General features: G+C 32.6%; 1 protein-coding gene across 1 annotated transcript in view; it reads right to left on the reverse strand.

Moving 5' to 3' along the window:
- The window catches only part of LOC134714791 (asparagine--tRNA ligase, cytoplasmic-like), a 34439-nt gene extending 20675 nt beyond the window's left edge, over positions 1-13764 (reverse strand). The window contains exons 1-8 of the mRNA XM_063576352.1: positions 13635-13764; positions 12018-12100; positions 11746-11814; positions 9715-9807; positions 3750-3839; positions 2863-2941; positions 2040-2110; positions 1436-1522 (exon numbers count right to left, since the gene is read on the reverse strand). Coding sequence (XP_063432422.1) covers positions 1436-1522; positions 2040-2110; positions 2863-2941; positions 3750-3839; positions 9715-9807; positions 11746-11814; positions 12018-12100; positions 13635-13650 — 588 coding nt within the window. The 5' untranslated portion in view covers positions 13651-13764. The remainder of the gene's footprint in view (positions 1-1435; positions 1523-2039; positions 2111-2862; positions 2942-3749; positions 3840-9714; positions 9808-11745; positions 11815-12017; positions 12101-13634) is intronic.
- Between the last annotated feature and the right edge of the window lie 1554 nt (positions 13765-15318).

Genomic DNA, 15318 nt, shown 5'->3' on the forward strand with positions numbered 1-15318 from the left:
TTAAACCCAGAGACTAGCCCAGTATATTTCATTCAAATCAATTTGACATTATAAAAAGGAATATATATGGTTTAAAGGGGATCTTATCATTTTCAAGATGTAAGATTTTTCTCAAATGACAAGGGGTGGGGCGACCCATAGAGACTTGCCTGGTATATTTCATGATACTTTACAGAGAGAACAAATTGAGTTTAGGGGGCAGAATTCTCGACTGTTCACAAGTTAAATGACAGGGGTAGGGGTTATCCCTTTGAGACTCATCCTACATTTCATTTGATTTATTTTTAATATCATATTCCATAATTGTAACTGAAAACACGTTTTGTGAATCTTTTAATGTTCTCAAGTTAAAATCATTTTTTTTTTTTAAATAAAACTAAAAAAATATTTGGTTCTTTAGTTAAACCCTCCCTTCCTTTTTCCTTTATTTAAATTATTCCGATTTTCATGAATATCAATATTCAAAAGATCGTTTTTCTCATTGGGAGAAACGAAAAAACAAATATATTTAATAAGCTGCTAACTCGGAAAGGTTTAAAAGTCAATTCATGATTGAGTTTTAAAATAGAAAAATCACGTGACGATGTTCATCTTGAAGCAATAATTTCACTTTTAAAATTGCACTGACTGGTTAATAATGTTAATACTGTTTAAGACAACACGAGTTGTCTCCCGAAAATAACAGTTCATTATCATAACAACATTTTCTGACCTGAACAAGTCAGAATTGTCAGACACCAGGTCATCTCAAAGGCCACGCGTCTGTATTTACAGGTCACGCGCCTTCATGAAACAGCAACAAAATCACTTGCAAAGACCTTCTTTACACGTAAAAAATATTAAAATGGCCATGAAAATACGGAGGTAATATGAATAACCATCTGAAAATGACCACATTGACCTAGATTTTCACTAAAAAAACGTAAATAATCACTATATTTTCAATAACTTCTCGTTCGAGAAACTCCCAAAACAACGACTCTCAAACACGTGATCTCTCGCAAAAAACCACGTGATTGTATGTGTCTTAGATCGGTGGCAAATTCAAAATAACTTCTGGTTTGACGGACTCGATGGAAAACTACGCAAAACAAAAATTGACCCGTACAGGTCAGAATTTCAAAACATTTTGTGACTTGAAGAAGTCAGTTTATTCTGACTTGTTTATGTCAGAGCTCTGACTGTAATGATAGTGATGGCTAGAAAACATCTCATAACATATTCAATTTAAAATAAGTTTCCTTATTCTGACTTAATATTTACTCAAATAAATGAAATGATGAAAATATACTTTGCAACACTTGAAAAATATTTGTTTTACATTGCAGTAGTACAAAAAGGCTATGTCACATCAAGATAAACACTTAAAAAATTAGTTTTGTCATTATTCTATTGAAACTCAATCTTTATAATCTTTCTTATGATGCTAACTTACATTCTTTCCTTCTGGAACTTCTTTAACAACACCCCAAACAGTAATGGCTGCCTCTGTGGCAAGAAGTAAAGCATCATACGTTTGACACTGTAATATGAGAATAGATTTATCATATTTAACAGATTAGCTTCAATAAAGTGACGTCTGATTAGAAGTCTTTTGAGTTCAGATTAAAAGTCTCTACTTATCATAGTCTACACCGAGGTGTTATGTACATGGAGTTCTTTTCTAAATAAAAATAAGAATTAGCTTTAAAACAATAACACAATATTCACATTCATATTTTCTCACTAAAAACATTTATTGATTCTTAGTAAAAATAAAATATGTCATACATTGTAGAAGTATTGAAGCATTTTGTAAAAAAATCGTTTTGCTACAAAAAATCGAAACTCATATACTTATCACGATTATAGCTTTTTCCCTCACCCTAATGTAATATCTTTTAGGCCTTTTGTAATGTGTCTGCTTCTTCTCATTAGTGTTGATTAAAATTCTTTTCTTTTGAAAAATTATCTAAATAACATTCATATTATAAACAATCTTTAAAGAGTAAAAGAAAAAACAGATCAATTTTAGAAAGTAAGTGTACAGTTATTCTTACCAATGTATCAGATAAAACACACTGTAGAAATCCTGTACCATCTCTTAAAACTATAAACATCAGATTTTTTCCTAAAAAAATAAAACAGTAAATATTAGTTAAACATTTACCCAATTCTAGTTATTTTTAGGCAAATTATACACAGGCAGATCATAATATAGCTCAAACTAGGCTGAGACAGTAAAATAATTAGACACAAACCCAACTAGTTATTCAATATAAAACAAGAATGTGTCCATAGTACATGGATGCCCCACTCACACATCATTTTCCATGTTCAGTGGATCTTGAAATTGGGGTCAAACATTTAATTTGGCATTAAAATTAGAGAGATCATATCAAAGGGAACATGTGTACGAAGTTTCAAGTTGATTGGACTTCAACTTCATCAAAAACTACCTTGACCAAAAACTTTAACCTCAACTTCGCACTATCATTTTTTTCTTTGTTCAGTGGATCGTGAAATTTGGTCAAAACTTTAATTTGGCATTAAATTAAGAAAGATCATATCATAGGGAACATGTGTACTAAGTTTCAAGTTGATTTGACTCCGACTTCATCAAAAACTTACCCTGACCAAAATCTTTAACATGAAGCGGAACAGACCAACGAACGCACAGACCAGAAAGCATAATGCCCCTCTACTATGGTAGGTATGGCATAAAAATAAAGAGATATTTAAAATTACTCATTTATGATCACATTTGACCTATATAATTCAAGCTAAAAAGAATTCTTAATATCAAGATATATAATATGACTGCTCAGACAAAAAGATGTGATTTACAGAAAGTAAAGATCACCACCACCAAACAGATTTTACCTTGTCTTCTACACCGATGTACCCAGCCACTAACTTTTACTCTTGTATTTCTATTTGTAACTGTATCTCTAATCTTTATCTGAAAAAAAACCAAACTGTTTTTTAAATCTAAAACATAACCATTATAGTACTTAGAATTTCCAAAGTAAGCAGCTGACAACCAAGAAATAAGCAAGTTACATAAATATAACAAGACAGCTACCAGGAAAACCACAAAGATTTAATCACCACATGATCAACAAGAATGTGTCCAAAGTACATGGATGCCCACTCACACTATCATATTCTATGTTCCATGAACCATGAAATTGGGGTCAAAAGTCTAATTTGGCTTTAAAATTAGAAATATCATATCATAAGCATCAAGTGTACTAAGTTTCAAGTTGATTGGACATCAGCTTGATCAAAAACTACCTTGACCAAAAACTTTAACCTGAAAATCTCACTTTCATTTTATATGTTCAGTTGACCGTGAAATTGGGGTCAAAAGTCTAATTTGGCTTAAAAAATTAGAAAGATCATATCATAAGCAACATGTGTACTAAGTTTTAAGTTGATTGGACTGCATCTTCATCAAAAACTACCTTGACCAAAAACTTTAACCTGCGGACGAACGGACAGACGAACGAACAGAGCCACAGACCAGAAAACAGCCACTAAGCTAACTACAGAGTTAACAAAAACAACCAAATCAGAAGCCATACAACATGGACAAATTTATACGCAGATATTTAAGAAAAGCTATAAATAAAATGCTCAAGTTACAGTGCGACATGTTTACACCGGACAGACAGACACTGGACATTTGTATATCATAATGTCAGTTAAAATTTTGATGGGCGTATAAAAATAGTTAAAGAAAGCTTAAAAACTTAAATAAAAAGTACCTTTTTGGGTGCTGGCAAACTTGCATCTTGAGTAATTTTAATGTCTTTAGCTTCCTCTAAATTCTTCGTTCTTTTTTCCATATCTTCTTTCTAAAAAAGATGTACATATGGACCATAATTTGCTATTGGGCTCCGTTTCCTATAACTATAGAAAAGTGATAAAATGTGAATTACTGTAAGAAAAGTTGTAACTACATCTAAAGATGCCATTATTTTTATCAACATACAAGTGTATGCTACTCTTCCCTAGAAAAAAAATTGAAATATACAAATTTCAAAGATTCTACAACCGTATTTTTGTGTCGTTTCTCGCGTTACTTTTTGCTTCCGAAAAAGCATAACGCTGACTGATTTATAGATAATCGTCACCGGCAAATTTGTCACTATTGCTTTCAAATAACAAAGAACATCTACCAATAAGAATAGCGAGAAGAAAATGCCGAGAACTATAAGTATTTATGTAGCAGATGTAAGAACAGTGGCGTGATTTTTGTGTCTAATTTCGTAACGCAAATTTTAGATGATGTAATCTGCAATGTTGTAATAGAATTCTTAAAAACAATATGCAAATATGAACTCTCGTGAGATGTTCAAACAGGTAAATCAGAGATGATTTACATTCTTGTTTTGATCTTCGTAATAATTAAGTAAGAAAATGACGTTATCGTTATGCGTTACATTTCACAAGAAACAGAAGTCCAGTTATTTATTAAAATTGATTTGTCCTTAAGTTCTAATAATTTCCGGTCATACGTGAAACATGTGACTAACATGTGATCACGCCCTTACAGCCGGACATATGATATACTAGTTCTAAACATTGTTTTTGTTTCCAACGGGATGTTAGCAAACATAATTTGTAGACTTGTTTCGACTTGTTTAAAAAAGGAAAATACAATTTTCAAAGAGATTGCGCCGGGGGTCTATTATTTTTTCTATGTGCATAATGTTACATACGATCTTGTGTGAAAATAAATGCCCAATGACTTGACAAAATCGATTTCAGATTTGACCGACGTTTAAACACACTACGTTTCCCAATAACGATGTAAAGGGTCCTTGGAAAATTCAATCGAAATTACGTCTCTTATCATGGTGTCGATGTTTGTTTGATTGATTTTGCTTCAGCAGTAAATATTACTGGATATTTTATGTGAATAAAGATAATTAAATGAAAAATGCATGTTAATATACCGTTACACTTGGAATGTACCAAGTTGGTAACTTTGTCACAATTTTTTATTATTTTTTTTTATTCATGTTCTGCAAACACTTTTCAGAAACGCAATAAACTTGTCAAAGGAAAAGTAAACTTTTACCAGGCATGACTTGAAAGGAAGTACTTTATTGATTTTAGCCCACTAAAGTAGGTTAAAATGTGGAAACCATGTAGATGGTGTACAGGTCACAAATATCACATGGTGCCTATTTTAAAGATTTTAATTCCAAGTTAAAAGTTTTTTTCTTTACTGGATTTAAAGAATTTTACATTGCCAATGATTGGAATAAATTTTATATAACTGGAATTTCAAAACCAAATACAAATATTTTTTTTTGGCCAAAACATCAAGATGCAACGATTATGGTATCCTGTATCAATGAAGAAAATATGGAAAATTCTGAATAAATTGTACTAATTGTTACATATTTAGGAGTTTTATAATACTGTTACATTTAAGATGGATTTTAAGAAAAAGTATACTGTTCATATTATTTTAAGCAGATTTTGCAATAAAATAAAACTAAAAAAATGCTTTCGGTTTCTGATGGTTTCCTGTCACGTTTAAAAAAAACTTTAATATAACATTGAAAATTGATTTTAAATATTAACATGAAGCAAGTAACACTAGTAATGGTGTTTATTTATGCCTTTTGAATTAAATTGTGCAAAATAAAGAAAATAAAGATTGGTTTCCTGTTTGGTTTCCTGTCACGTAAACGGTGAATCAAAATGTATTAATTTTTTCTCGAAAAACTCAATTGTTCCATTCATACTATTCTAACACCAACACAACCCACAAAATAAAAGTTAAAATTTTAGAACTTATAAAAAAGGATACATAAAGAAACCAAAGGCTGAATACCAAATTATGGTTCATATACTATACATATAGTGTGACAATTTTGGACACATAAAATAAGACAATCTGACAAAAAGAAGCAGCAGTGTTGATTTCACACTGTAAAAGCAACCATTAAATACATAATATATATCTTTTTCACTTATAATTAAAAAAGTCAAGTTACAAACATGTGTGACAGTCTCAGATAGGGAAAGAGAGGTATGGGTAAAGCTAAAACTTGGGAATGTCTACTACATTTCGTGTCTGAACCAAGCGTTGGGAAGATGTGGTTTGAGTGCCAATGAGACAACTCTCCATCCATGAGTACCATGAGTTGTCTGATGTTGTTTGAGTGCCAATGAGACAACTCTCCATCCATGAGTACCATGAGTTGTCTGATGTGGTTTGAGTGCCAATGAGACAACTCTCCATCCATGAGTACCACCAGTTGTCTGATGTTGTTTGAGTGCCAAAGAGACAACTCTCCATCCATGAGTACCATGAGTTGTCTGATGTGGTTTGAGTGCCAATGAGACAACTCTCCATTCATGAGTACCATGAGTTGTCTGATGTGGTTTGAGTGCCAATGAGACAACTCTCCATTCATGAGTACCATGAGTTGTCTGATGTGGTTTGAGTGCCAATGAGACAACTCTCCATTCATGAGTACCACCAGTTGTCTGATGTTGTTTGAGTGCCAAAGAGACAACTCTCCATCCATGAGTACCATGAGTTGTCTGATGTTGTTTGAGTGCCAAAGAGACAACTCTCCATCCATGAGTACCATGAGTTGTCTGATGTTGTTTGAATGCCAATGAGACAACTCTCCATTCATGAGTACCACCAGTTGTCTGATGTTGTTTGAGTGCCAAAGAGACAACTCTCCATCCATGAGTACCATGAGTTGTCTGATGTGGTTTGAGTGCCAATGAGACAACTCTCCATCCATGAGTACCACCAGTTGTCTGATGTTGTTTGAGTGCCAAAGAGACAACTCTCCATCCATGAGTACCATGAGTTGTCTGATGTGGTTTGAGTGCCAATGAGACAACTCTCCATTCATGAGTACCATGAGTTGTCTGATGTGGTTTGAGTGCCAATGAGACAACTCTCCATTCATGAGTACCATGAGTTGTCTGATGTGGTTTGAGTGCCAATGAGACAACTCTCCATTCATGAGTACCACCAGTTGTCTGATGTGGTTTGAGTGCCAAAGAGACAACTCTCCATCCATGAGTACCATGAGTTGTCTGATGTTGTTTGAGTGCCAAAGAGACAACTCTCCATCCATGAGTACCATGAGTTGTCTGATGTTGTTTGAATGCCAATGAGACAACTCTCCATTCATGAGTACCACCAGTTGTCTGATGTTGTTTGAGTGCCAAAGAGACAACTCTCCATCCATGAGTACCATGAGTTGTCTGATGTTGTTTGAGTGACAAAGAGGCAACTCTCCATCCATGAGTACCACCAGTTGTCTGATGTTGTTTGAGTGCCAAAGAGACAACTCTCCATCCATGAGTACCACCAGTTGTCTGATGTTGTTTGATTGCCAAAGAGACAACTCTCCATCCATGAGTACCATGAGTTGTCTGATGTGGTTTGAGTGCCAATGAGACAACTCTCCATCCATGAGTACCATGAGTTGTCTGATGTGGTTTGAGTGCCAATGAGACAACTCTCCATCCATGAGTACCATGAGTTGTCTGATGTGGTTTGAGTGCCAATGAGACAACTCTCCATCCATGAGTACCATGAGTTGTCTGATGTGGTTTGAGTGCCAATGAGACAACTCTCCATCCATGAGTACCATGAGTTGTCTGATGTGGTTTGAGTGCCAAAGAGACAACTCTCCATCCATGAGTACCATGAGTTGTCTGATGTGGTTTGAGTGCCAATGAGACAACTCTCCATCCATGAGTACCATGAGTTGTCTGGTGTGGTTTGAGTGCCAATGAGACAACTCTCCATCCATGAGTACCATGAGTTGTTTGATGTGGTTTGAGTGCCAAAGAGACAACTCTCCATCCATGAGTACCATGAGTTGTCTGATGTGGTTTGAGTGCCAATGAGACAACTCTCCATCCATGAGTACCATGAGTTGTCTGATGTGGTTTGAGTGCCAATGAGACAACTCTCCATCCATGAGTACCATGAGTTGTCTGATGTGGTTTGAGTGCCAAAGAGACAACTCTCCATCCATGAGTACCATGAGTTGTCTGATTTTGTTTGTCTTTATTGCTACATGTACCTCTATTTTCCCATTTCAGTTGTTTGTTGATTATGTTGATAGGGTCAAGGGCCATTACAGCTGACAAAGAATCTATACCAGTGCCAATACAGAAACAGCCAGTTGATAACACTTTTATTTAATAATCCAACTTTTTCAATACACGCTAGTTTCTAATGGCTGTATTAATACATCAAATGTAAATATAGGGCCAATTTTTCCAATACAGACTTGCAATGATGTGAATATAGGGCCAATATTTCCAATACGGAATGGCAATGAATCCTGAATTACATGCACAATATATGTGTTTACATGTAATTCAGGATTCATTGTCAGTCCATATTGGAAATATTGGACCGGTTGAAAAGCAATATAGATCATGTAATTTATATATCCGTAACAATGTCACCAGTATGACACATGCCGTTGTGGTAGTATAGGGCTGTTTTAATCATATTATTTAATAATAATTAATGATGTAAAAGATAATACTACAGTGGTCTCGCTAGCCCAAAATAGAAGGGCGCCGCGCCCTGGGTGCCTTCATCCGCCCCCTTCCGCCCTGACGTCTTTTTCCAAAATTATCTTGTGCCGTTTTGATAACATTTTTGTTTCATCGATTTCTGATCTCCAAGTTAATTACAAGTTTATGACACCTGTGTGATTGCCCCCAGGTTAATCATGTCATTATAATCAATTACAATGATAAAGACTTCAAAGGTGTTAATAATAACTAGGTAATTTAATTAGAACAATGTATCTTTCTGTCATACTTTTGATGAATGTGTCAGCGAGTGTGTTTAGCTTGGGCCGATCTCAAAGTCACAATGGAAGAGTGTATAAATGAAGACTTTCATGACTTTAGAATTGAATTTAAGTCATCAAAATAAAACTATGCCTTTACAGAAATGCCTTCTATCCCAACTTGTTAGCGACAAGCACAGTTTTTAATTAACGCAAACGTGGTGGAAATTGATTCTGGAGTTACTTCCCCTGTTTTAGATTATTACACATGTGACTGTGTGCTCTAAAAAAATTATCTAGTATCAAAAAAAGGAATAAATTACCGTTGAATATATAATAACATAATAATGTTACCTTAAAGATATTAACTGTCTTTGAACATATCAAAAAAAATATATTGCAATTTCTACTTGATAATTACACTTTTAGCAATCCATGTTCTAAACATTGTTAAATAAGTAATGCTCTGATGGATCAAAAGCTATAATTCCTATAAAGATACACAAAAAAAACCATATTGATTGATAATGGGTAGTGTGAAGTTAAACTGTAAAAAAAAATATGTTGATGAAGATATCATTCAAAACTACACAAACAATGAAATAAAGACTATAGTTGAACAGCATCTTTATTTAAAAAAAAAACCAACATATACAGTAAAAAAAAAGAGATTTGTTAACTCGTGATACACACAGAAACGTAGACAAAAAATGAGCAGTGCCTTTTCTTATCATAAAAAGTGCCCGGCCCTCCACTGGCACCCTGCCCCTTTTGATTTCTAGCTAGAGCACTGTGCTAGTTACCTGTTAAGACCATTGGTGAATATAATTGTCATAAAGTTTACATATGATGTTAGCTTAATTCCATTTATGGACAGCATGAACCGTGATAAATCACAACTAGATAATAAACAATTCTTACAAACCTCTCTTTTTTCTTTGTCTGAAGACTTGTTTTGTTCTCTTTGCCAATTCTTCGTTACTTTCTTCAATTGGGATTTTGATACTGGCTCAAATTGCTGTTAGAATAATGAAAAGAACATGAAGAAATTAATCCTATAGTATACTCGAAATCAGAGGTATATCCATGTGCCTCATTGACTTAAAGCACCAAAGAAATTATTATGGTTGACCTTACTTTGAACCAATCAAAGTTTGCAACTAAAGCACAAAACACCTTTTGTTGAGAAAACTTTTATTACAGTGGTGATTAAATTATTTGTTACAGGCTTGCTGTCTTATAAACCTTGGTGTACGGCAGATTCCATGTAAGGAAGTGAAACAACTCCCATAAGCATATTAGGCAAAAATCATAAGCAATGAACTTCTGTTTTTGAATACATGCTTTAATACTTATAAAGATAAAGACAATTTGACCCAAAAAAAAAATATGAGCATCATCCCCTTTAATTAACGAAGCTTTAAATGTTATATTTCAGACATAAGATTTGACAGACTTTATTTTTTCATACATAAGATTTGACAGACTTTATTATTTCTGACATAAGATTTGACAGACCTTATTTTTTCATACATAAGATTTGACAGACTTTATTTTTTCTGACATAAGATTTGACAGACAAATTGAGTTTCTGACATAAGATTTTGACAGACTTGATTCTGACATAAGATTTTTCATACATAAGATATTTTTTCTGACATAAGATTTGACAGACAAATTGAGTTTCTGACATAAGATTTTGACAGACTTGATTCTGACATAAGATTTTTCATACATAAGATATTTTGACAGACAATATGTATATGGATTTTTTGACTGACATTTGAAATCAAATCCTAGTTGAAAGTCATTTTTAAAACTCCTGGAAAATGCTGCAGCCTTACATCTAACAAGATTTCACCTCAGGTCAAATAACTTTAACTGTTAGCATATTCAAATGTTTCAGACATAAGAAAACAAGTTTGACAGATCTTATGTATGAAACATATAAGTTAAAACTTTTGCTTGAATAAAGTTAAATGAAAGAATCAACATGTGTTTTTTCTTATGCACAGCATGTTTGACAGTTTTAACTGGCATTTATTGGAACCAACAATGATTTTGAAAGTTTTTACAGCAACTTTCCTGACATAAGATTTATTGACAGACACTGAGCTATAAAGCAAGATTTTTGAGAGCGAAAAAAATAGATATCACAGAGGTTTTTGACTAAAAAAAGTAACAGATTTGGGAACAGGGGTGTTTGAAGAACCAGACTACACTAGTAAATACCAGTATACAAGTATCAACATAAAGCATTGCGACACATAAAAATTGTGTAAAAAAATGGGGGTTAATTCTGTCAAAAATTTTGCATTTTTCAACTTGTTTTAATTATTTCTACTTTAAACAGAAACGATCATATCCAAAAATTATTTTTATAATTTCATCTAACATCATTATTCATCAAAACATTCACAGATTATCTTTCAAATAACAGTAATTATTATTTTTATTTATTTATTCATTTTGACAGACATTTCCATTTCTTACATGGAATCTGCCGTACTCATTTATTACTATAAGTAAACAAACATTTCAAAATATAATACATGTACTGCTGTGTTATCTGACAAGAATTTCAACAAACTGACAAATATTGTCCAACTGGAATGTTATTGTTTTGCCAGGACAAAGTGTACATGTACATGTATGTAAAACAACAGACTGATTAAGAAAAAACATACTGGCGTGATGTGCATCATTCCTGGACATGTCCTAATGTCAGGTCTATCATATTTCATAATGTTTGATATAGACATGATAGATGAGTTAATTCTATTTTGAAGTTTAATAAGTAAAGATAAGACTCAAAGTGAATGACTACATGTATTTGGTTTTAAGAAATATGAAAATCTATTTCACTTCAGCTAGATATGTAAAATTTATGGTTTATCTACAGTATTAAAGTTAGAATTTAATTGAAATATAATATTGTAACTGACAATGAACTTGCCTTTCCCTCTGCTTTCAAACAATCAGCCATAATTGTGGGAAATGGTTCCTTTCCAGCATGTCTCATTGCCTGAAAATAAGCAAACATTACTTTTAACATTAAGACACAACATTTTTAGACTATGATTGAATGAAGTAATAAGCTCTTGTAGATGATGGTTAAGGAGAGAAAAATACTAATCCCTTTGACCTCCAGAACATTGATATTAACATACAATTTCAAACAAAGACTTTTTGCTTTTTCTAGTTTCCATTTTAAAAATTATCAATTACCTGTATTACTGTCTTGTATGGCTTACTCTCTGTTCCATCACCAGATTCATCATTACCTAATGTTTCAGATGTATAAATTGCCTCTAAAATTTAAAAATATAAACTAATCATGTTCTGGGTCACCAAGTTTTTTATACATCGTTTATCATGTTTATGGACAGAGGTATTTTTATTGTCTAGAGCATAATATTCACTTTTTTGCTGTAATGTTATGTGGTTTGATGGAAATGTTAAAAAAATCATTATATTTGGAAAAACTTTTCTAAAAGAAGGGTCCAATTATTATAAATATGGGAACATCTTTTAATTGGACCCTTCTTTTAAAAAGGTATTATTAAATGATATGTGCAAATAAGCCCTAATACAGATAAATCAGCATGTGCAATACTAAAAACGTTCCACTGTCGATATAAATCAAGATTTAATATTGCTCTTCAAACAGGGCCAATACAGAAAAAAGCGGGAAAAAAGCCGTATTAGCCCTAGAATACAGGATGTTCACTTCCGGTTTTCAATTTTCTTACGCCATTACTTAACTTTGGAAGTATCGTTATGCATGAAAACATTTGTATAATATTTTTTAAATTAAAGTCAAAAAATAAACAGGTAAAATAATGTGCAATGTTTTGTAACGTCTTAAAGTTTTGAAACGGAAAAAACAGGGCCAATACAGAAAAAAGTTGGAAAAAAGCTGTATTGGCCTATGGGCTAACACGGGACGTTCACTTCCGGTTTTTAATTCTCTTATAATCATTTAATAAAAGTGTTATGAACTGGCTGTTTCTGTATTGGCACTGGTATAGATTCTACGGGTCTCGAGGCCAATCCAGCAAACCTTGAATCTATACCAGTGCCAATACAGAAACAGCCAGTTAATAACACTATAATATTACAGTAGCAAAAACAATAAAATAAAAAATATAGACATTTACAGTGGTGGATCCAGAATTTTTCATAAGTGAAGGCCCACTGACTGACCTAAGAGGGGGCACGCTTCAGTGATTCCCTATATAAGCAACCATTTTTTTCCCAAAAAGGGGGGGCCTGGGCCCTCCCCTAAATCCGCCTCTGAATTAATCAATCAGTCTACTACATTTTGTACTAACGAACTCAAAATCGTTAACTGTTTATTTTCTAACTTTTTTTTTATATTTTCTTGCATTTGCACAAAATTCTTATTTTTCTTTTCTGTCCGTTTTCATGTGACTTGTAAAACATTGTTAGGATCATTATAATGTTTCGAGAAAAAAAATAAAAAAAATATTGATAATTCTTTTAGTTTCTTCAAATTTCCTAGTCATTTAATTTTTTGAATTTGTGGAGAGTTGCCTCATTCAGTCATTATAGCTATTATCAGATTATAGCTACTCATTTGTTACAACCTCTAAATCTAGTGATTAAATGCATCAGTGAATATTTAAATTTCAATTCATTAATATTCAATTGACATAGATATCTGACATAATTATTTGGACTAACATATATATCTGAAATTATATTATTTATTTTGGGCCGAAATATGGACTTGTTTATAAGTGATACGAGCGATTTTTATTCTTAACTTCATATAAATAAACAAATAATTTGTTGTCTCAAACTATTGATTTCATCACTTACCGCCTGTTGAAGCCATGATCGCCTTCCTTGACGTTTGTTATTGCTGTAAAGCACGTATGACAGTGACTACCTTTTTGCCGGTCCTGTATGATGATGAAACCACATGCAAATCACTTCCGGTCTGAACAAAAAAGAGGGGTCTCACTAATTAGCGACAACAAGCGTCAAGAAGCGACAACAAGCGCCAACAAGCGACAAGAAGCGACAACAAGAATTATTTTAGCGACAACAAGCGACAAGAAGACTATTTAGCGACAAGAAAACATTTTTTTTTATATTAAATATTAGATATTAGATATAAAGAAATGTGTATGTCAAAAGTTTTTTTTTAAATTTACGAGCAGATATGTTTAATTTAAATGTTTTATTATAAAGATAGACGAAGAAATGAAACATTTGTGAGGAAGAAAGAGATTGTAATGACAAGATAAATAGTATATTCTAAAACACAAGGAAAACTTTAAAGTAATCTCATAATACAATAATTAAACGTAATACTAGCTGTTATACATAATAAATGATAAAATAAATATGTAAATAATGTTTCATTTTTTTCTATCAATTTTATCTTTCTTGTCGCTAAAATTATTTTCTTTTGCATATTCTTTTTATATTTTTTGCAATAATTTATTTTAATTTAAAAAAATATGTTTTGTTGTCGCTAAATAGTTTCTTGTCGCTTGTTGTCTCTAAAATAATTCTTGTTGTCGCTTCTTGTCGCATGTTGACGCTTGTTGTCGCTAAAATTCTTGTTGTCGCTAATTAGTGAGACCGAAAAAGAGATTACTTCCCTTATACCACTCAACATTTTTTTTTATAAGTTTTTGAGATATTATAGAATAACTTGAGTGAAATAATCGCCATTAACATATTTAAGCGCGATAACCCGTAATGGTCAGTTGTTGATATCATAGTTCGATGAAAATATGAAGCGAGGTCATTTCTCAAGTAAAGTAGTTTTCAGCATATAACGCAACAAATGCTTGTGTGGTGATTTATATATAATTACCCATGTGTTAACTGTCAAGGAATTAAACAAAAAACGATCATTTATGTAAGTGTAGCAGTTAGGATTATTATGTCATAATTATTTCCCTTGTTTAAAACTATAAAGTTAGTTAAAAAATAGTTAAACAATGACACAAATTCGTGTGCCTGCTTAAAGTTAGGACCATCTTCAGTGGGTGTCTCATGTCAAAAAATAACGTTGTTGGTTTTACTTTTTAAAGAATTGTGTTGATTGCAGATTAAAAAAAAAAGATCGCTCTGACTTTAATATTCAGCACTAAATTTGCGAATATCAACTTGAGAAGTCTTTAAAAGTCATGTATAGTCCTAGTTTAAAACAAAATAGAAGGAGGGTCGTCCGAATCACCATTGCTAAGGGTGTACAGTTTATTATTGAAGACTATCGTATGTTAACATCTTTATCAAAAAGTTGTGGTCTAGTAGTTTTAGTTCCGGGTTGAACTACTGTATCAATAGCCTGTCAAAAGTGAGGATTTGTTGTTCTTTTCTTGTACACTCAGACTTATTAATCTAACAGAAACATAACAATAAGATTTAAGTTACAAATCAAAACTAGGATTTTTCTTTATTAAAAAACGTTGATAACTTTAAAAGGTTGTTATTGGTTGCGATCGGATCGTGAAAGGTCAGGTATCGGATCGTGAAAATATGTGAA

Source organism: Mytilus trossulus, chromosome 4 (assembly GCF_036588685.1).
Source record: "Mytilus trossulus isolate FHL-02 chromosome 4, PNRI_Mtr1.1.1.hap1, whole genome shotgun sequence".
In the NCBI taxonomy this organism is placed as follows: domain Eukaryota; kingdom Metazoa; phylum Mollusca; class Bivalvia; order Mytilida; family Mytilidae; genus Mytilus; species Mytilus trossulus.